Source organism: Linepithema humile, chromosome 6 (genome assembly GCF_040581485.1).
Source record: "Linepithema humile isolate Giens D197 chromosome 6, Lhum_UNIL_v1.0, whole genome shotgun sequence".
NCBI lineage: Eukaryota > Metazoa > Arthropoda > Insecta > Hymenoptera > Formicidae > Linepithema > Linepithema humile.
Genome location: NC_090133.1, coordinates 29,552,705 through 29,574,688, shown reverse-complemented (window position 1 = coordinate 29,574,688; position 21,984 = coordinate 29,552,705). Strand labels below are relative to the sequence as shown.

Sequence of the window (21,984 nt, the reverse complement as noted above, 5' to 3'; positions counted from 1 at the left end):
GAGATTACAATTTGGCCAATCAGTCAACGCATAGTATGATACAAACTTAAGAAAGAAGTGAAAGATGTATTTGAAATCTATATGTATGTGCAAAGATATGAGTATAACAAAATACTTTATTAATATTGTTAGACACGAATATATGTTATAGCGCACGTGTGTATCATTGTTCAATTAAAGTTAAGCAACAAGATGTTTTGCCATCAAATATGAGCTTTATGTCTAACAGTTTATTACAATAATAAATATAATAATAATTACATAATAGTATTGTGTTACAAGCCGTCCTCATATCCTTATAGAGGACTTGCTATATAAAATATTGTTAGTTGAGAATTTTATATTTGCAAATAATTTGCATCATGTTTATATATAGGAATTTTAATTAGTTATTCATCGTTATCTATATATATATATATATATATATAGCGATTGCCTTTAAGCTTTTATCATTTAATATATTATAAAGAATTTCTATGAAAATGTTACAAGTCACATTCTTAGATAAAATGATGATTCTCTTTATACTTTACAAAACAATCAAAAATGGACAAATATTTACACATTAACAAAGAATATAGTATATCCCGTCTAAGTCTTTGGCAATAAATAACATTTTATGTAGCAGTCCGATTAATTACAATATCAAATAACTGCCTATTTATTATAAAAGATTTTCTTTTACAATATTCTTATATATCAGATCTGTATATATAAATTATTTATCCAAATTAACGTTGATTTTTCTTAGTAAAGAATAAACAGGGTCTCTCTCTCTCTCTCTCTCTCTCTCTCTCTCTCTCTCTCTCTCTCTCTCTCATCATTTTAAACTTTGTCTTACATTAAACTGAAGAATAGGAGGGGGTGAAGAGAGAGAGAGAGAGAGGGGGGGGGGAAGAGGGAGAAGAAAACCGATTTCTTTACAGCTAATAAATTTCCATTTGATAATGTGATATTCAGTATTAATGTGTCTCGTCTTTTTCATTTATGGAGAAGATATCTTGTCGTAGAACTCGTGATGCGCAAGTTTACGTTACTTTATCATCTAATTTCTTACGTATAAATTTGAATATATTACTTTCTCTATAAACGAAAAAGACAAGATAATAAGATACGACAGACTTCCGCCTGTTACTGTGTGTGTGTCGTTATTACTGCTTTTTTTGCAAATTTTAACATACACATTTATTAAAGATAAATTATAAAAAATATTTTGTTTGCAGCGTTAATAATCACATACTAGAAATAATATCTTGAATTAAAAAAGAAGAAATAACGTACAGATCGTGTAATTGCTGCAGCATATCACGTAATTGCACATTTTCCTCGTCGAATAAAAATTATTCGATGTTATCTTGAAGACATCACCAATTAAAATCATGGAATATATATGTTATGACCTCTTCAATCCTCGAGTATATAAAATATCAATTCGAGTACTGTATGGGCATCCTGACTGCTTTGTGCAGCTTTGTGTAAAACTTGAATTAATTCATTGTCTAAGCTTTTCATATAAATAGGTGGCAATTTTGTCCCCTCGCTTCCAGCTTCGTAACCAACCTGTGTGTGTACATTTGACATTAATTATGATTCCAATGAATTAAAACAGAAGCACAATTTAAAAAAAGATATATTTACATTGTCCAGATGAATTGTCGCCCGTACACCAAGTTTTGTTAAACCTGCCGTCGCCAGAAGATCTAGCAGCTTGACCAATGCTAAACACGTCGCTTTAGCTATATTTCCAGATAGTTTATTTATGTCCACGGGATCATTCACACCACTCAAATGATCATCTGACTTTTAAAGTAATATTATTTTATTAATCATCTGGCCGATATATATGTACAATACAAAATATTGAGTTGTGTAATAAGTGCTTTCAAATTTTCTTAGAGAGGGGGGAGAGAGAGAGAGAGAGAGAGAGAAACGGTGCTATTGTTTCTTGCGCAGCACGCTTAAAAAAATCACGATACAGGCAAAACTTGATTACAATTTCGACAAACAAACATTCAATTTACGTTAATCATTTAATTTGTTAACCAAACTGCGCTTTGTCTGGCAAGAAAAGTTGACAGATTTATTGGAAAAATCCAAAGTTACTTATTACACAATATCTAATAATATTTCTATGTAATTAATATATACTTTTATAATGAATACTTCCGTCCAGCGTATAAATCGCGTTGCTCCTTTGTAATCGGTACCGTTATGTACTCTAATAGACGGTATGCCATCCATTAATTGTCCATCAATAGGACTTTTGACTCTGACGATAAAAGTTCGTTATATATTATTAAATAAGGTAAATTTGCAATGTACGATGTAAAAAAGTACAAACACAGAGGTACACGATGCCTCTTTCGATTATTTGAAAAAGCTTCGCTTTAAAGTTAAAGAAGAAAATTAGTTGCAAATATCTTGTATAATGACAATAAAAATTTTTCAGCAAAGCGTACGATCAACATGTATGACACAGTGCCGATGCAAATTTGCAATATTTTTTGCAATAAAAGTTTAAAATTACAGTGTCAAAATTATGGTTGTCATTTCTGTCCGTAATTTTTACGTCAAATTATTTGTTGAAAATTTTGATATTAAAATCAAATAAAACCTACGTTAGCGTATTAGGAACTGTATGAAATATTAAAAAGACTTTTCGTAAAACATCCATGCACTGTGTTCAATTGTGTAATAAACTTGGTGTCCATCTGTGTTGTCTTACTAAAAAGACTCGCGATATTTAAATAAGATATATAGAGCAATTTTACCCCAAGTTGAATTGCACATCGTTGTCGACCCATTTTATATTTACAGTCTCGTCTGGTTCCGATGCTCCCTGGTGTCCACAACCGATTGAAAAATCTTGCATATTTTTAAGTGCAGCTTTCAAAGCTTCCATTTTTTCCGGCATTATTTCTACCATTAATCCATCCTCTACAATACTAGATTTGGCAGAGAGTCCCATTGATGATTTTAAAGCGCCATTGATGACGATAAAACTAGCACCGGTCACTGTATCGTAGAAAAATATATAAACGATAGATATTTTCTATATTATCTTTAGAAATTTTATTCCCAAACTCTCACCTGTTCTCGGCTTGTTGTGAATGTTTATCGCTTGCGTTTGATAATTACTTTCATCGCCGGTATTCGTTTGTATGCAAACTAAATGCGAATCCGCGGCTATACTAAAATTTGAAGCATAGGCTAACACGTGATCGTTTGAATTATGAAGTCCTTTTATAACTTGATCATATCGATTCCTAGGGAACATGACATCTGTGGTACGGTTTTTCAGATGAATTGTTAAGCCCTTCACTCCTGGTAAAGTGTATCCAAAGTTTCGGAAATCAGCCAACACTTTCATGACAGTATGACCGATCTCAAAGTACAATGCGTCCCGGAAACGGACGGACACCAGTGGGCAGGGATAATAACGATATTCTGCACCGAGACGTAAAAGAAGTCTTAGCGGAAATACTCTGGCCCAAGGAGTTTCCCACCTTATAAATAAACATAAGCGAAATTACAATAATCATATAAATAGAATCATCCTTTTCTTGGTTGTACCAAGATTACTGGGACACCTTGCACATAATCAAAATTTTTATATACACCAATGATGTTATATTTACCTGTGAATTAAGAGTCCAATTAGAAAAGGTGCAGGTGGTAAAATAATTTTTTGTAAACATTGTAATGTTTGACGAATAAAAAGAAATCCTGTGTGCTCGCGCGAACCCAACAGATTACTACCTTGAAATATTGAGAATCCAAGTTCCGTCATTGTATTACCTGCAAAAAGCACGATAGCAAAAATCCCATAGAGATCGTTCATTGCAATGAAGAATATGTGAGTATGCTGTGTCATCGGACGTCAAGAGTCATATGATTGATATAAAAATATACATGAAATATGTTACCTTTAATAGCTTCGAGATATAATTGATTAATGTATATGAGAAGATCCTTTGGAATCCGTGTTTCATCTGGTAAAACTTCGACTAATAATATAACTTCATCTTGACCAACGCAGGCGAGACCTCTCGATGTTACATTCCAGCAAATTTTGTTTACACAGCAGTTTACTACAAATAACGGATGAGAAAATTGGTGTCCGCGAATAGATTGTGTTTTATCATTTATACTTACAATTAGTTATTTTCACATACGCATAAAGATTTCGATTAATCGCAAACATAACCGGTGGTTCACATTCATTTTGCAACATCTTATAGAGTACGCTCTCATCCATAGATAGATGGTATGTAATTTCTGTTTGTAATAAGAAAAGAAGATAAAGTAGCGAAGATATACATTACTGCGAGTCCTTTATATAGTAACATATAATAACATGAAATCCTTACGGCCTTTATGTATCGTGACAGTCGGGGGCAATAAATTCGGATTATGTGGTATATAACTGTTGGTTGTATTGTCTAGAGGAGGATGACTTTGCCTCCTCGTTGCGGTATCCGTCAATATGGATCCTGATGTGAAAATCCGCTTGTTTCCTTGCTTGCGGTACGGTGGCTTCGGATCCCAACACGTGTCTAGCTCTGTCAGGTCACAGCCAGGCCTTATTCCTGTGTTTTAGTTATAGGTGCGTAAAAATAAAACAAACAGGAAAGGTTGGGGGCTGACTGGTAACACGTTCCAGAGAGGAAGACAACTAATAATTTTGCATATTGGATATATCGGATGAAGGAATAACATTAACTAAAAAAGAAACTAAAAATGCAACAGGATAAACGACCCATGTGTGTATAATTTAGGATAATTGTACATATAAGTGATCTATTACCGCATACAAGGTGTGACCCATTGACCCAACTTAATATCTTAATATTTTAAAATTACATATAGTACATACTAGCGAAAGAAAACGAGAAAGAGAAAATAGAAAAAAATTCTCAATAATATGTGCAATATTTACCTACCATCACTGAACATTACAGATTTCTGTCCTTCTGTACGATGCTTTGAACCCTCTCTCTTCAAAACACCTACAGGTACCATTACCGTTGGTGGTGGCGGTAAGCTGCCGGCTAACTGTTGCAAGGGTGGTATAGTTGAACAGTACTCCATGGGATTATTTGGATTAGGCTGTCTCCCCTATAACCATTTGTTGAATACTTCTAACATTGACACATTTGTTTAATTATGCAGCAAATACGTTTATACTCGAATATATAATACATGCTTATCCTGCTTTTTAACATTTACAATAATGTCAGTGAAAAAATTCTATTGTTTGAAAAGTGATTATATAGAAGAATCAATGCTTCATTAACTGAGATAAATCTATTTAAAAAATAATTAAAACAAAAATGAAAAAGAGAAAAAAATATTAACAAAAAAAGTTGTTTTGCAGCTACTCGCATGCAAATATTTCTTACGTTATGTTACAATCAGACCTCATCGTGGCAGATTTAATTTCGCTATATGTAGCATGCATTTCATTTTGATAAATTATGTGTTTATTAAACCCTATGTGTTTGTTAAACCCTAAGCATACTACATTTTTACAATAGCTTTTCTATAACATGCTTTACTTTTATAATAACATGCATACTCCGCTAAAAACAAAATATTTTCAAAACACAAAAAAAACTATAAAAAATAATACATGCTCTGTTGTAACTCGGTACAAAAGATATGTTGTAAATAGCATTTCACAAAAAGCTTATCAACTGTAGTGAATAAAAATCTATATCTTTCCGCGTTTCAACAAAAAATTTGTTACCTTGGTCGAATTTTCTAAATATTCGATTTTTCGATATTATAAAAATATTCCATAAATTTGTTAGCAATATACGATATATACATTTGAGTAGTCATATCATGCGCATTTTTAAAACTGATATATCGATATGCCGCATTTTTAAATTCGCCGAATCTTCCACTTTTCAAAAAAACATTTTTACTTATTTTATTTGTATGCTACTTAAAAAGGATTTATTTTGTAAATTTTAAATCCCCTCATTTTCTAATCCAATTCCCCACAATAGGGAATAATATTCTAAACGAAAACGTTGTAATATAATACTGTCCTAATATGTATTTGTTAACAGTTCACAATACTGAGATATATTCGGCAAGTTAATTTTTCTGCTTTTGACATACATGAATTGCATGAGTAAAGCATAAAAGTTAAACAGAAGTATTCAACAAATTGTTATAGGTATTTGATTACTTACATTGATATTGGTACAACACTTAAAAAGTTAATATTATTCGATGGATTATCCATTTGTCGGTATAATTATAAAAGTGATTAATATGAATTCCAATAAATTGCTTCTTTTCTTAACTTTTCTCAACACAAGCACATACTTTCAAAGAAGTTCCAAATTTTCTACAGTTATGCTACAAATGTTGACAAAAAAATCAATTTCAAAGCAAATACACACCTGTGAAGAATTGACATCGCTACAGTTGGCATGCGAGTTATATTCAGTTGACCAATCACTTATTCCCTGTTCGCTCTCTGCTGAAAGTGCAAATGCATACATAGTTTTCTATAACAAATTCACTTAGTAATTTATACTATTTAATATATATAATTTAATATAATTTATTTTGTTTAGTAATACTTGGAAAAAAATGCTACTGAGACACGTATCTCCTATCAAGATTTGGTTGAAATTTTTACTCACCTTTTGTGAGTAAATCATAACATGAGACGCAAACACGAGAATCAATGTTTCCCTGATATTCTAATCTAAATTTCATATTGCAACATTTGTTACACAACACCTGTAAAATATGTTATAAATTTAGTTAAACGATCACTATAAAGAACAAACACAATTGAGAAGATTGTAACTCTTGTAAAGAGAAACTAGTTCATAAAATACAACATGACATTGCTTGATATATCAATCGATAAAAGAAATAAAAACAAGATCTCTTTTTTCCTTCTTTCAGTTTCACCTACCTTACCACAAGCACGGCAATGATGACGTCTTTTAAGTACAGTAAATTTGACATCGCATAACATACAACTGGGTGCGTCACTATCCGGAACCCAAAATGGAGGCTGTTTTCCTAATACTGTATTATATTCGATCAAAGAATTATCGGAAACATCTGACGCGGCACCTCGATCTTCGTCAACAATGCCTCCTGTTCCTGACTGTTCTGGTTCTCCAGGTGTAACGCTCAAGGATTCTGTTACAACATTATAGTTCTCTCTCTTTACTTGGTATACCAATATTTCACTTAAATTTCATTATATAATCTCGCACACCAAAACTCAATACACAATGATATAATAGAAATATGATGAATTATACGTAACGTACCGAGCGAATCATTCTTATTATGCGGCGAAACAATATCCAATGTGTGAGGACGAGACAGTTTTCCATCAGCCTCTTGACTGTTTTCATTTGTATGAGAGATTGTACAATCAGCATCAGCAATTTTATATATAATTTCCGTTTTAGAGATCTTATCACTATCATGCGTTCTGTTCTCATGTTGTATGAGAATATCTTTATTATTTTCGGTAATATCTTGACAGTACAACCTCTCGTCGTAATCTTCTTTATTTTCCGATAAATTTTTGACAGCATTGTCATTGTTATCTTGTGATTGTATACCTGTGCTAACATTCTTTTGTAGATTCCTTGTCACATCGATATTGTGGTTATATTGTTCTTCAACATTCTCGAAATTTAATGTGGCTTTCTCTTCAATGGTAATATCCGATAGGGCCTGTAAGATACTCTCTTGTACCACTGCATCTTGATCGGCTACTTTGGTTATATCTTTCTCCCTTATCGTTTTATCTAATTCATTAGTTTGCGTATTTTGTAATTGTTTACCTTTTTCATTTAAAGCTACCTTTAACGTACCGTCACATTGTACATCCATTACATTTTCATTACATGTATTCGCACTATGATAAATTATAGGAGGGTTTTTTATTTTTTCCAGAAATTTCTCTTGTGATATTTTTGGAACTTGATTAATCATAATTTTTTCAAATTTTGACGCGTTGTTAGTATCTTCATGTCGTTGATTCGTGGTCTTTGTTTTATTATCTCCTAATTCATTATGCGGCTTTAGCGACAAAGTATCATCTGAATGTGATATACCTTTCGTTTTACATATTTCTTCTTCTTCCAATTCCAACAAATATCGACTTAGCTCTTCTTCGGAAAAGTCGTCATTGACATCAGTTGTATGTTTCACATGCACATTAGATGAGATGTCGCAGGCTTTCTTTGTTTTTATATTCTCATTGTGATTTTTGCTATTTGTTATATTTATATTTAAACTTATAGTATTTTCCGCTATGCTATCTTTATTTTTTATAAATGTATATTTATCAATGGAACTATGACTCGGCAAATTCAACTGCTTTTGTTTATTAGCAATATTTTCAGAGGGTATTTCAAATCTATCATTATTATCTACAGCCTTTTCATTCATATCCATTTTATTATCAGATGGTTCTGTACTATCAACGACATCATGCTCGAGTCTTGAAACAGTGATATTAGATGTTGGAATTGTAGTGGTATTGCATTTTTCAGACTTTATCATAGTAAAATGTTGCGGCATGACACTTTGCATTGCATTATCCTGTTTGTCCTCAGCATCGATCTTGACAAACATATCTAACTCTGGTAAGATGGTTTTGTAATCCAAGGTATTTTTATCAGTTACATCTAGTTTTTTCTCTTTTGTTGTTGAATGATCAATAGTTGCATTCTTTGTCAATATAAAATCTTGTTCCATTACGGTCACTTTAGTTAAATCATCTTTCTTATCTAATATAGGCTCTACATAATCCAAGCTTCCTGTAGGAGCATTAATATATTCATTCAAACTATTAAACACATTACTGATACTAGGCTTGAAATTTGGTTGGTTTAGTTTCTTATCATATCTATTGCCATCTTTTAAATCACTATTTTCATTTTGTTGCTTCTGCATTAAACTGTACGATATGTCATTATATATGGTTAAAGACATTTGATCGGAATCATGAGTATGAACACATGACTTTTGTTCGATCTTGTTATCACCGACACAATCATGTGCATAGAAATTATTTATGGAATCTTTATTGGAATCTGACATAGATACCAAGTTCTTTTCAGTTAATAAATATTTAGAATCGACATCTATTGGCTGAGTATCTTTGTGTTTTTCGAAAGATGGCATTACATCGATGTCTATACTTTCCTCAGAATTAAAATTGTATGTTTTTAGAGATGCAGACTCAGTAGTATGTTTCTCTGCAGTTGACGTATCAACTGTTGTAGTTGTAGCAACTGATGTGATTTGCTCCGCACAATCTGCAAATGCATATATTATTACAAAAATTAATCAAAGTAAATTTTACTCAAAAATTCATACCTTCGTTGAATTCAAAATCATTGAGGACTTTATCCAAATCAATCACAAACTTTTCCATGATGCCACGATGTCACAATCGCGTTTTGCTGAACAAATTTATCAAGTAGTTCTACACAATTTTCAATAATCGTACATGTGAGTTTATTAACATTAAATAAGATTAATAACCTCCATGATTAAAACCATGAATTTCACTCGACAAATAATGTCAATATAATATCATCGGTAATACTCATGTTTCAACACTAACACATATTTTTTAATACTTTGACGTTTAAATGACACTAGTTTAGCTTATTACGCGTCATTCACGTTTCCATCATTAATAATTGTTGATTATCCTAAACAATTTTCGAGACATGACATTTCTATCTTAAAATCAACATATTTTAGATTTGGAATTATATTGATACATTATTTCAAGCAATTTTAAACGGTGTAACAATTATATCATGTATATCTTCTACTATGTAACAAAAAAACTGACACTACGCGAGAGAATAAGGCATATTAAAATATACGAGGACATTGGTTACGTATAGAAAATACAACAGTTGTGCAACAGTTGAGCAACAATAGCAATGGTTTTATAACCATTATATTTTGTGAATGCAATCATTGATTGGTGTATATTTTTAGATCTACCAATCAAATTTGTTTTCAAGAAATCGATCACTCAATCAGATTGAAACTTGTTAACAAAAATGCCAACATGATGAATGAATTATCTTAAAGTTATATCCAATAAAACATTTTTTTCGGTGTCTAAACCAAATGAATACTGTTGAAAGAGAAGTGGTGCTTTATTTTCTTTTTGTTAAATAATTGCCTTTTGGGCATCGATCATGTAATTTTTCCCTAGGAGCGAAAACGTGAGAAGTGAAAATTTCACGTGAGTTCGACGAATAGAATTGTCGAATTCACATAAGTTTTCATTTTTCACGTTTCCGTTCCTAGAGAAAAATTACATGATCGATACTCTGTAAATGGAAATGGTGTTGTGAAGCGAATTTTCTAGAGACCCTAAGGTGGATCACAAAGGTAAAAACCAATCACATTCGATTGCTACTTAGCCGCTCAGTGAGCGGTTGTAGTACTGGATGCACCCATTGTAGAATGGCCCTTAAGCAATTAGTAAATTGACTAATCACAGAAGAGAATATTCGACTGTGATTGGCCAATTTGTTTATGGCCACAGTCTTACGTATATACATAGTTTATGGTGCTATAATTGTGCATGCGCAAAAACATTCGATTTTATTGAAAACTCTGCTATTACGTTTGATGACCGATCCCTCCAAACCCTAACCTTGTCATTACGATGCATTACGATGCTGTTTTTAGCTTCGCTTATCGGCGAACGATTCGCGCGAGCTGTTTGTGTTGATCGTTACGTACGATCATTCTCTCGAATCGAGATGCAAATTGTGTGCCTGCATTGCAGTTACATTTCGAGGAAAATTCGAAAAAAAACGCACTAAAAGTCGGAAAGTACAAGCGTTAGAAAAGAGGCTTTCGAGTTGGCTTTCGAGTTAACCTTATCATTGCATGTTGCATGGTGTTATGACGTAAAAGATTACGGACTAATAATATGAGCAAGTTGAGATTAGGGTCAGAGTACATCCCGTTAACCGCGGAGGACATGTCGAAGATTCGCGTTGTCGTACCGTTCTCAAAAGTGGCATGGTTCACCGTGGCTCTGCCATTTCTGGCGTTCATTTTTTGTATCGTCTGGTCGATTCTGTATAATTTCGAACATTCCACCTCCACACATTGTCAGGTACAATTATTGATCAAATGTGCAAAGTAATAATGGAAATCAGAACATTCTCACTACTGTATACTTGTGTACAAGTGACAATTTTATGTTAGAATTCTCTTAGAAGAAATCTTATGAGAGAAATTAATAGTATTAATTAAAAGATTTAGCATGCTTTGGAACAATATGAATATTTTTATCTTGTGTAATTTTAGGTGTACAATTTTTTACCATCAGTCTCAGCAGCTATTGGTCATTACAGGCCTCAAAGAGATGTTTGGAAGATTGCCATAGCGGTGCAAGCAATAGTGAGAACTTTAGTATTTCTCATGTATTATCGTTATTATAAGGAACATGTTTACAAATGGGCACAATACTTAAGTAATATTGCACTTGTTATGTATGTCATTGAAAATGTATCTCTTGTGACACTGAGCTTTTGGACTTCCAATGAGAATTATGGTATGTTATAAAATAACATTAGAAAGTATAAATGCTGTATATGATACAATATGAGTAATATACTTATATTTTTTACAGCATTCCATAAAATATCTTTTATATCTTTTCTGATGACATCATTTATACACATGTTCTTAGCATATTATATTAAGAGGAGATATGTGAATGTCATAAAAGATTTTGACGATGCTTCCTTGAAGTGGAAATGGAGATCCATGATGTTGAATGTATCATCTATATTAGTAGCATGTTACTTCTTTTATAGGCATAATAAATATTGTGAACCTTTAGGTAAGACATTAATTAATATTATTAATATATCATTATATTTTTATCTTAAAAAGCTATTATATTATTTCAGTGTATTCAATGTTTGCTTTAAGTGAATATGGAGTTGTACTTTCAAATATGGGATATCATTTAACAGTGGCACTAGATTTTGCTACAACGTATCTCATGATATCAGGAAACAGTTTCAGAATTATTTAAAATCTTTTGAATCATTACTTGTATGATAATCATTATATATACTTGTAAATATTGTATATGGCATTGCCCTTTTTGCTTTTTTTTTTTTATCTCTCAGTCTCTTCTTTCCCCTTTTTCTTCCTTCTTTCTCTACTATGTGTATTTCTCATTTCCATATTATAAAAATTATTTATTAGTTTACACAATAAAATAAATTGGTCATGATGCTTAGAGTGTGAATGCATTGTAGATATTAATATCAAGTAAATTTAATATTTTTATGTCGAAATATATATATTAATTAGGAATTTTAGAAAATGCTGAAACAAAGTAAAATCTTATATTCGATTCTCTTTACTATATTCTCTTATCAAAAATATTTCTTAGATATTTTACAACATTAAATAAAATTTAAATAATTTATAGGTAATTAGATAAGTATGTATATTAAATATTGACAAGTTAAAATTTAAAATCGCGATCAAGTTTATCAACAATGAATTTTGCTATTGCCAAAGAGCTAGTCGCAGCAGGAGATGGTGCGTTTCGACAATGTAATACTCTACTTCCGATTTTACCAGTACCTTCATCGAAAACAAAATCGTCCACTAGTTTGCCGTCTTTATCTAGTGCCTGCGCTCTCACACCTGTCGGTCCTCTGTTAACAAAGTATAATTTATTCATACAAGTTAGAAAAATTTGTAACAAAAACAGACATTATAGTGCAAAAAATACTAGCCTTTTGACATCTTTATATGTAACTTCGGGAATAAATTTCTGAAGATCTTTCATTGCCAAAGGATAGAAAATTGATTTAATCATTTCCATGCAGCCTGGTAGGAAATATCGGAAGCACAATTTGTATAAACCAGGGAACTTCGCCATTTCTATGCAATCCTTTATATTTATATCAAACCAGCTGAAAAAAAAAAAAATAGTTTTAATATTGTCATAAAATTTTTCTTCCAAACACATACTAGATTTCGGTTAGTTCGCCACGAAATAGAACAATTTAACAATAAACGATAAATGAAAAATGCGATATGAAAAAATTAAAATATTTCCTGCATTATTCGTATTTTGAATGTACACTGGTACTTTTCTACAAACAGGATAATGAGAAAAATCAATAGAATAATATATAGAATAAGAAAAATCAATTTAAGTTAATAAAAATACAGAGTTCTGTTTAAAGAAACCGAAAAATAAGGATATATCTTAATATAGAGACGATGGAGTAAATAATTTTATCTGAATGCATCTTTTGCGACATCGTTTATAAGTATTATCCGATATCGCATTTGATTTAAATAAATATAATATTCTTGTAATCATTTACCTGTAGCCTTCTCTGGCAAATGCGAGAACAGCATTAGGCCCTAACCAGATTTCACCATTCATTCTGGGTGTAAAGTGTACACCCAGAAATGGAAATCTAGGATCAGGTACAGGATATATGTTAGTCGTACTAAGATGCCGCTTGTTTTCGTTCAATAATAGGTACTCTCCGCGAAATGGAACTATTCGTGGATTTACGTCACAGCCCGTCATTACTGCCAGGCGATCCGAATGTAGACCGGCGCATGTCAGTACGTGTTTTGCTGGTATGCACTTTACAATAAAAAATTAAAAATTAACCAACTATGGTATGTACAATAAGATACACTTGACAAAGAAAATCTTACTCGATTTTTTGATTGAATTAATATAGGAGCCAGCTGGCTTTGTCCTTTCGATTCCGTCATCTCTGTGAATCCGATCACTTCGAAATTGAGGAAAATTTCACCTCCCATCTTCTGAAAGTCTTCGGCAAAAGCTTTGCACACGACCGCCCAATCTACTATGCCAGTCCACGGTGACCATAAAGCCTTTTCTCCCTAAAAATAAATAAAATTTTATCGATTGTTTACTTTTAACATATTTACTTATTTATTTATATTGTTTGAAAATTATTGCGCATTTTCTATAAATCTTTTACATAGAATGTTAAAATCACAATATCTTCATAGAAGCTAATATTATAGAAGATTTTCTTACAATTTTTAAGAAGAAATTTATTCAAAAACTAATAAAAAATTTGACAGTTCTAAAATATTAATAAGTTTTCTGTACAATTTCTACAAAATTTCTGTTTACTTAAACATGAACTTTCTCTGTTTGCATTATACCTTACACTTGGGTTCGTATTTTGATATGCAATCTTTCTCAACGATTTGAAGATCCGGCACATTGTTTTTCGTGCCTCGATCAAAAAGATCATCTATCCTCTTAACTTGAGCCGGATTCTGAGCGACAATCAATTTACCAATTTTCTTGTGAGGAATGTTATTCTTACAAAAGTAGTCATAAGAGAGTTTTAGACCTTCCACACAGAGTTTTGCCTGTAAGCAATAGGGATCAGCATTATGTGTGTATTGTGTAAATAAAAATTGTTAAAATTAGGACAATGAATATCTGATGAATCTTCTGTATTCATTGAATTTTAATCCTAATTTATATTCTATATTTTTTTCTATTCTAAAAAGTAGCAATAGCATAACAAAAATGTAATATCAAGCAAATAATTTAATTTGTGCTTGTTAGTCACAGCCATTATCTTATCACAGTCTAAATTTGGCAATGCTGATGCGATAAGTTATATCTTCTGTCAGTTTACCTTCATGCTACCTGGTGTATAATAAATGCCTGCGTGCACTACGCCACTGTTATGCCCTGTTTGATGCATAGCTAGAGCGTTTTCCTTCTCCACAATGGCCATTTTTAGATTCGGATGTTTCATAATCATTTCGCGAGCGGTGGCACATCCAACGATGCCACCGCCGACAATCACTAGGTCATATACACTGCATTGATCTGCACTAAGAAATATATTATATAATTATAGCTTTATAGGATATTTCAAATAATGTGCATGGTTTTGAAAGCTTTATTAGGGAACTTTTATTGAATAAAAACGAGCGGTATTTTAGTACGATATATATTACTGTCAAATGTGATTATTTTTAAATTTTTTGGAAATTAACTAAGCATTTATGAAGCAAGATGATTACACGCAAGATGATTACACATTGAAATGTGCAAATTTTACAGGTAGATGGATTAAAATCTTACCTCAAGGTAGATTTACAACGATGCAAGTAATGCAATTGTGGCATAATTCTCTTGGTTAGAAACATCATCATGCTGATTTTCATAATATTGTACGTTTACGTCAAATCTGGGCCATGTGGGTCATTCCTATAAAAATATAATAATCAGTTATGTAATTAGTTTTTTGTCCTTTAACACTAGTATTGCATTAAACAATTGCGTAAAATAAAACTGTCATTTCAATTTAGATGATTAATGTCTAATTTCATGACATTTCTTCTTCTTTTTATTCTTCTTATTATCTCAATAATTTATTATTAATATAATATATTAATATTAAAAATTGTTTTCGAATTATAATGCACAAAAGTACCTCGAAGACCATATCGTTAATAAAACACGGTAAAGCATGATATCTGATAATAACTTAGGCTAGGTGGCACATATTAGCATAAATCAAATAGAATTGATAGAAAGGAAAGTGTTGCCAATCACTGAACTCGCGGAATGACGAAAAAGCATTTGGATTACTTTATCTCTTTTTGCTGTGGAGTAAATATGACCATTTGTAGACAACATTTTCTATTAAAGAAAATTAAGATATTTGAAATATATTTAAAATATACATATGTAAATAGTAGGCATATTAATTAAAAAGTTGTATTGTTTATATTTGCATTAGAAAATTTATATAATATATAAATTTTTTTATGTGTGTAGATAAATTTATAGTGAGAAGTGTTATTATAATTCAAGAAAGCAATGATATTATAATTCTTATAAATGCTATTTAAAATTACGTTTATGAAATACAAAATAAAAGTATAGAATATTTTTCTATAATTTTGCATGTAAATAATTTAGAAAGACTACTTTTTTTAAGATTATCTATTTTTAACATTCACATCTTACATATTTAATTTTAGTTTATCAAATTTTAATTTAGGCAAGAAAAAATCCTTGCCATTGTTAGGGGGCTTTTTGCTCTCTCGTATGATTACGCTCCTGAGTGTGCGTGGCCGCGGTGCGCGGTGGTTCTTTGACACGGTGCCGAGAGTCAGTCAACTCGGTGACGGTCTTCGGGTCGTGTGTTATTCCTGCCAAGTGAGGTTTTTGGCGCTTAGCACGGGCGAAAGCGAGACGAACGCGCGCGTCCGTATATACGTACCTAGGAAAACTATTAGCTAAGGTGTGTCGACTGCCGAAACCAACGATCGATTTATCAGTGGTAATCAATTATCAATTGTAGAATCCAAGCTCAATCATCGCGCGCGAGAGAGAACGCGTTCGACGAGGAGAGACGAAAACGAACTCTCATTCCGAAATGCGAAAAACCCGCAATGCATACAATCGACAGGTGACACGGTTCCGCTGAAACGTAATTTTTTTAGATTTTGCTCGCCATTGCAAAGTGCATTGCGTTTAGAAACGCGATGGATCGTCAACGTGTGCACCGATGAATGAATCGAAGGATTTTTCAACGTAGCATATAAAATTATCGCTCGTGATCCGACTGCGATGAGATTCGCTGAAATCGTAGCGATGAGATTAAAAAACGCATGTGATCTTTGAATCGGATCAATTCAGTCATACAATTGATAGATATTGAGAGATCGAATTCTTGTTTTTCGAACATACTTTTTTTTATACAAGTTTCGGTATTTTATTTATTACGCGTGGATTGAGAACGGAGTCTCGACTGATTTGTGTTCTGTCATAAACATTTTAAAAAGAATTTATACAATCGTACTGCTTTATGTTTAGCTGCGAAAAAGTAAGCGTCGAGAGAATATTGCAGTGAATTCTCTGAAATCGTCGAGCGTCTTTTTTCGGCGGCGAATAATCCGCAAAAAGTACATTAAAGAAAGTGCATTAAAGTGTATGGAATAATCTGAAGTACACCGCCGTCATTCTGTGTACGAATTCTAATGCGGAGCGCGTTCGATCTCAAAGTGATTTTTGAGTGGCGATCGGTGAAAATAGATTCAGAGGAAGCTTGATGTTTGCCATCGTCTGTCATCGTGAAGAAACTATAGATTCGAAGAACGAGGTGATTTGAGCTGCCGCGGCTTGAGCAAATCTACGAAGAACATTTCACAAACTTCAGACCAATCAAAAGACGACAGACCGTTGCCGGTGCATCCGCGATGGAGGACGAACTGCGGTGTCCGAACTGCAAAGAGCTGTTCGTGGAACCGGTGTTGTTGCCGTGCTGGCATGCATTATGTCTAGCATGTGCGGTGAATCTGCAGGCGCCGCCGGACTCGCCACCAGAATCCACTACCGATTCGGCTAATGCACCGGGCTCCGATCAAGAGGCCGATAAGTTGTCGATCCTGTCGGAAACCGATTCCGGCGTTGTGTGCAGCAGTACGTCCACGAGCTCACGGCCCGGCAGCTACGTCGGCACTCCAGGCAATGGCGGCGGCTTTCCGCCGTCCGGCGGCACTCTTTGCCTCTCGTGTCCTGTTTGCCAAAAAACCGTCTACTTTGACGAGGGTGGCGCCCATAATCTACCCAAGTATCGAGCAATGCAGCACATCGTCGAAAAGTATCAGGAATCACGGAACGCGCGACTACGGTGTCAAATGTGCGAAGGGGAGCCACGCGATGCCACCGTTGCGTGCGAGCAATGCGAGGTTACTTTTTATTTTGTATTTTTCCCTTTAGGCATTCTGCAACCTCTAGTTCTTGAGAAATGAGTGAGAAATTTGTATGTTTTTTCTTTCTTATTGCAGGTACTAGTTTGTTGTTTTTCTATGTGTTGTAAGGTTGCCAGAAAACAAAAAAAAAACACTGGCTTATTTTTGTAAAGTGCAAAGTTTATAGCCTTACGCTTGATGATATAAATGAGAGAGAGAGAGAGAGAGAGAGAGAGAGAGAGAGAGAGAGAGAGAGAGGGGGAGAAGAATCAGAGTTTGTTAATCAGAAGTTTGAAAAGTAATGAATGATATAAAACGAGGCACATTGTTGCAGATTTTCCTCAGACTTTTCGGATCAAAACGCAACGGATTAATGCAAGATCAAGTGCTTGACGATTATATTTGCTTGAATAACAATTTTGATGCAAAGTTTAAGATAAAAGAACTAAATATAATTGATTTTAATATTGCGTGCTTAGAGTACACTAAAGTATATTATTTGCTAAAGATATTGCGATAGTGTCAGAAGAACGGAATTTTACTAATCGAAATCAAATACAAAGAAAAATGACATTGCACTAAAAATAGTTTATTTAAATCCTGTATCTATAACACGGACATCTTTTAATTTTATATCGAGCAGATGTGTCGAATAGAAGCGTCGTGAAACACGGTGAAATATTTTCATTTCGTCTCTCGACCCTTCTGGATGGAATGCAATAAAGTACAATTAAAAATAAAATCATTTTGCTGAATATTTAGATTCTCTGCTCCACTTTATCAAACGCAAATATCTTAAGTGTAATGTGCAAATAATTGTACTTAAATATTTATATCATTGTCTCATTATTATTTTCTGTTTTTAAACAGGTCTTAAAAAATTGCATTTTTTAATATTTTGTATTATAATATAATTTTCGATTTGTTTTCTCTTAGTTTGGCGAAGTTGAGAAATAATATTTCTTGATTACGATTATCGATACAAGTTTCGATCCGCGTAATATGTTTGCGCAATACATTTGCCGCGTTGTACACATACACACTTGCAAAAGAAGCGATTTTGTATTGTTCGGCGTTCTGTTTGAAAAGATCGAGTTACTGCGTTTCGGAGTAGCGCATTGCATGAAATATCTCGTTGTGTGACAATATGTACATTCATCTCTCACCTCTCTCTCGCTCGCTTTTCTCTAAAGTGTTAAATTTCATTTGCGGCTCTCTCGTGGCAGCCTCTTTCGTGTACCGCGTTGCGACAAGTGGTGAATATTTTTTTCTATGATTTTACACTCGCTCCGGCTGCGCCATGCCAGTCGTTCCTCGTTTCACGAAAAAGAAATGAGAATCGATAGCGCTTGCAATTTCATTCGTTGTCGGCTTAACATTTTATTGCGCGACAATGTCTTGTTTATTACTATCAAAAGAAATATTATTTTTTATAAGGAAACACGAAAGAAGTAAGAAATTAAGATGGCATTAAACATAATATCGTAGATTTTTTTAGAAAGAAAAAAAAAACTTTTGTTCGGTTAATAATTATTCATATAAATTCAGTATATATATATATATATATATATATATTAATATATTCTAATGTAATCAGTATTTAATAAAAGCATGGTAAAAAAAGAAGAGAAAATATGTTGGGCGCTGAACTATTTGATCGATATTTTTCATAGCAATCACTTTTGTCTTTAGACAATATTTCGTTGTCATGAATATCGATACGTTGTAATTTGTAATATTTTACTATTTCTTTTAGAATTCCCCTAATTTCCCTTATTTTTCTGTCTAGGTTTTATATTGTGACGCCTGCAGAGAGTCCTGTCATCCGAAGAGGGGCCCATTGGCAACTCACAATTTGGGGCCACCGAGAGGCAGCTGGCAATCAAGCGGAAGCAAAGGATCTCGATCCGAATGTACACCGATCTGCACCGATCACAACGGCGAAGCAGTGACTCTCTATTGCGCCTTGTGCAAAATTGCGATATGCACTCTGTGTCTTCGTGATCGTCACGCCGCGCATTCTCATGATGTTCTGCCGTTGGCTGCCGCCTGCAAAGCGCAAAAGGTAAGTGACCATCTCGGCGATTTTCACGAGCGTACGTGACATTTTCACTTTCACGATAAACATTTAAGAAAGACAAAAAAATAATTTTTTTTAGTAATAATAATCCGAAGCAGTAGCGGATCAACAGAGAATCTTTCTAGAATATGAGGGAGATAAAAATAAAAGAGAGGAGAGAACGAATAAGCGTAAGCTTATTAAAAATATAATAATAAAAAAATTAAGTTGAATTATCGTCAGGTAGGCAATCGGTGATGGTGCTATATAACGTTGGATAATGTCGGAGATTGAATCGAAATCTTAAACAATTAACACAGTTAAAATTAAACGTATATCGACTAATGTTGTTTGAAGACATTATTTCGAAGGAAGTAGCCAATCGTCATATTGACAATTATTACTTCTACTTAAATACATCGTCCAATTTTTAATTTTTTTTAATTTCCTGGGCAGTTGCAGGGAAACTCTGGGAATTGCTATAGATTTGACAAAGGAATGATATTCGCCGGCAAAACAAATGCGGCGCAATCATATATGTATATTTGATGATAAACTCCGGTGTAATTTATGTGCCCAGCCGCACGGGCAAAATCCGAAAATAATGGATGATGCGGTGGCGGCTCGTTAACACGACCGATAATTGAGTTTCAATTTACTGGCTAGTACATATACGGCGTTTTGCGTGCATAGTTTTACTACTTGGTCTTCTATTGCATTTTGCATGCCGCAATCTTCTGTGTGCGAATTATCAGCGCGATCAACGATGAAAAATACATTGCGATTGAGCAACACGATATGGCGCACGCATGTGCGCCAACGTTAAAGTATCGCGTGGAATCGGTTTTATACTAATCGATCTTACTGAGCGCATTTGCGCACCTGTCGTTGAAAACAAAGCGTAATTAAAGGTGCGTAAAATATATTACGCAATTGACATAGTTACGTATTAATACTAGATGTCTCAAATTTGCCAAATAAAATAAACCATAGGAAAAAAATTTTCAAAAAATTTAATAAAAGTTTTTGCAATTTTTTAAGATTCTAGATAGTAGTTTCTGAAATAGAAAGACTTAAAGCTGGCCAAGACTACATTTTGATGGCTATCTGTCCGTCAATTGTACGTGTTGATGGTGTTGGTCATTGCGTATTTTATATATTCTTTGGTACTTGATAAAAGAAAGTATTGTCGTCCATTTCTGTACACATTAATTCGTTATTTTCGAGTTTTTATCATTTACCTTTTTGAGAATTCTTTCTCTACAAATTTTAATTTACGAATTTTAGAATTTTCTACATAATCGCGGGGATTACATATAATTATGTGTCATTAAAGATACACGCTTTTAAATTTATACACTAGACGTATTTTTTCTATTTTTGCTTCATTCTATTGTTATTGTTCATAATATCGTTAACAACCTTCTGATATTAACGCAGTACCATCATATTTTTCACACTTTAAAGCACTATTGCATTATTCCATTTTTCCGTTCTCTCATTTTGGCGAGATCATATATTCGTGAAAATTACACACGGATGATGAAAGTGCGGTAGCGAATAAAAATGCAGCAAAATATAATACGCATACGCGCGTAGCGCATAACGACACAATATTTGGAGATCATCCGATTGACAGCTGGTTTTGATATCGCGTGTCCCGCGTGGGTGTACCCGGGTCATTCCCTTTTCGCGCAACATATGTTGCCTCTCTCCCTCCTTTCGCTTGCACCGCGCGTTTAGCTGATCTGAACGCCAACACCTGGTTACTTCCTGACATATGGATTCCACACGCTTTCTCGCCGTATCGATTCTATCGTCCGTCAGGAATCACTTCCTCCCCGATTAATCCAATAAATTGCCCACACGGCCCACAGTCAAAACCGTCTGACTCCAGGAATTCCCTAATTAATTGCCGATAGGCTGGCGGGTGCGCGAACGCGCTCGCTTTTGTTTGTACTCCGCGGTCATTATATCTCGAGACGGCGTGGCCGATAGTTGACCCGAATGATAAGATCGATAGCGTTCGTGCCGTTCAGACTTTGGCGAGAAAATTCTGTATATTACACATATATATGTTCTTTCTATCACCGACATTCTACGATATGCTATTCAATCTATTACGG

General features: G+C 33.5%; 4 protein-coding genes across 14 annotated transcripts in view; 2 read left to right on the top strand and 2 right to left on the bottom strand.

Moving 5' to 3' along the window:
- Window positions 1-98: 98 nt before the first annotated feature.
- Sara (Smad anchor for receptor activation) lies at window positions 99-9,943 on the bottom strand. Of its 8 annotated transcripts, none has more exons than XM_067357687.1 (16): window positions 9,379-9,943; window positions 7,311-9,317; window positions 6,944-7,176; window positions 6,663-6,762; window positions 6,417-6,496; window positions 6,204-6,221; window positions 4,944-5,118; window positions 4,371-4,562; window positions 4,156-4,278; window positions 3,927-4,091; window positions 3,639-3,798; window positions 3,091-3,506; window positions 2,772-3,015; window positions 2,149-2,269; window positions 1,639-1,800; window positions 99-1,560 (listed from the first exon to the last, which is right to left on the bottom strand). In XM_067357687.1, the coding sequence occupies exons 1-16, from the start codon at window positions 9,434-9,436 to the stop codon at window positions 1,405-1,407; spliced, it is 4,410 nt and encodes a 1,469-aa protein (XP_067213788.1). In that variant the 5' UTR covers window positions 9,437-9,943; the 3' UTR covers window positions 99-1,404. The 8 variants fall into 8 exon arrangements, with proteins under 8 accessions (XP_067213788.1, XP_067213785.1, XP_067213784.1 ...); XM_067357684.1 differs by having other exon boundaries at window positions 4,371-4,589; window positions 6,417-6,493; XM_067357683.1 differs by having other exon boundaries at window positions 4,371-4,589; window positions 9,379-9,942.
- Window positions 9,944-10,655: 712 nt separating this feature from the next.
- On the top strand, window positions 10,656-12,144 carry LOC105671501 (post-GPI attachment to proteins factor 2-like). The gene is made up of 4 exons (XM_012365731.2): window positions 10,656-11,158; window positions 11,353-11,599; window positions 11,678-11,890; window positions 11,961-12,144. Exons 1-4 carry the CDS (start codon window positions 10,970-10,972, stop codon window positions 12,086-12,088), a joined length of 777 nt encoding a protein of 258 aa, XP_012221154.1. The 5' UTR covers window positions 10,656-10,969; the 3' UTR covers window positions 12,089-12,144.
- A 261-nt stretch (window positions 12,145-12,405) lies between these two features.
- L2HGDH (L-2-hydroxyglutarate dehydrogenase) lies at window positions 12,406-15,668 on the bottom strand. 2 transcript variants are annotated; one of them, XM_012365730.2, is made up of 8 exons: window positions 15,531-15,668; window positions 15,179-15,304; window positions 14,724-14,925; window positions 14,236-14,448; window positions 13,753-13,944; window positions 13,407-13,678; window positions 12,807-12,986; window positions 12,406-12,725 (listed from the first exon to the last, which is right to left on the bottom strand). In XM_012365730.2, the coding sequence occupies exons 2-8, from the start codon at window positions 15,259-15,261 to the stop codon at window positions 12,530-12,532; spliced, it is 1,338 nt and encodes a 445-aa protein (XP_012221153.1). In that variant the 5' UTR covers window positions 15,262-15,304; window positions 15,531-15,668; the 3' UTR covers window positions 12,406-12,529. The 2 variants fall into 2 exon arrangements, with proteins under 2 accessions (XP_012221153.1, XP_067213853.1); XM_067357752.1 differs by lacking the exon at window positions 15,531-15,668 and having other exon boundaries at window positions 14,724-14,920.
- Window positions 15,669-16,159: 491 nt separating this feature from the next.
- Trim9 (E3 ubiquitin-protein ligase Trim9) overlaps window positions 16,160-21,984 on the top strand; it is a 71,262-nt gene continuing 65,437 nt past the window's right edge. Inside the window, exons 1-3 of one of the 3 annotated variants that reach the window (XM_067357719.1) lie at window positions 16,160-16,385; window positions 16,922-17,796; window positions 19,589-19,864. In XM_067357719.1, the coding sequence (XP_067213820.1) occupies window positions 17,305-17,796; window positions 19,589-19,864 (768 nt within the window). In that variant the 5' untranslated portion in view covers window positions 16,160-16,385; window positions 16,922-17,304. Of the gene's footprint in view, window positions 17,797-19,588; window positions 19,865-21,984 lie in introns of all 3 variants that reach the window. The other 2 variants (XM_067357718.1, XM_067357720.1) reach the window with 2 other exon arrangements.

Excerpts from the sequence above, each read along its gene's own strand:
- L2HGDH (XM_012365730.2), bottom strand. The coding sequence starts at position 15,261 with ATGAAAATCAGCATGATGATGTTTCTAACCAAGAGAATTATGCCACAA. Across the intron at positions 13,945-14,235 it reads AATACGAACCCAAGTGTAAG|GGAGAAAAGGCTTTATGGTC; the intron begins GTATAATGCAAA and ends ATTTATTTTTAG. Across the intron at positions 13,679-13,752 it reads TAATTCAATCAAAAAATCGA|TGCATACCAGCAAAACACGT; the intron begins GTAAGATTTTCT and ends TTTATTGTAAAG.
- LOC105671501 (XM_012365731.2), top strand. The coding sequence starts at position 10,970 with ATGAGCAAGTTGAGATTAGGGTCAGAGTACATCCCGTTAACCGCGGAG. Across the intron at positions 11,159-11,352 it reads CCACCTCCACACATTGTCAG|GTGTACAATTTTTTACCATC; the intron begins GTACAATTATTG and ends GTGTAATTTTAG. Across the intron at positions 11,891-11,960 it reads TAAATATTGTGAACCTTTAG|TGTATTCAATGTTTGCTTTA; the intron begins GTAAGACATTAA and ends ATATTATTTCAG.
- Sara (XM_067357683.1), bottom strand. The coding sequence starts at position 9,436 with ATGGAAAAGTTTGTGATTGATTTGGATAAAGTCCTCAATGATTTTGAA. Across the intron at positions 4,279-4,370 it reads TGTCACGATACATAAAGGCC|AAATTACATACCATCTATCT; the intron begins GTAAGGATTTCA and ends TATTACAAACAG. Across the intron at positions 3,507-3,638 it reads ATTGGACTCTTAATTCACAG|GTGGGAAACTCCTTGGGCCA; the intron begins GTAAATATAACA and ends TTTATTTATAAG.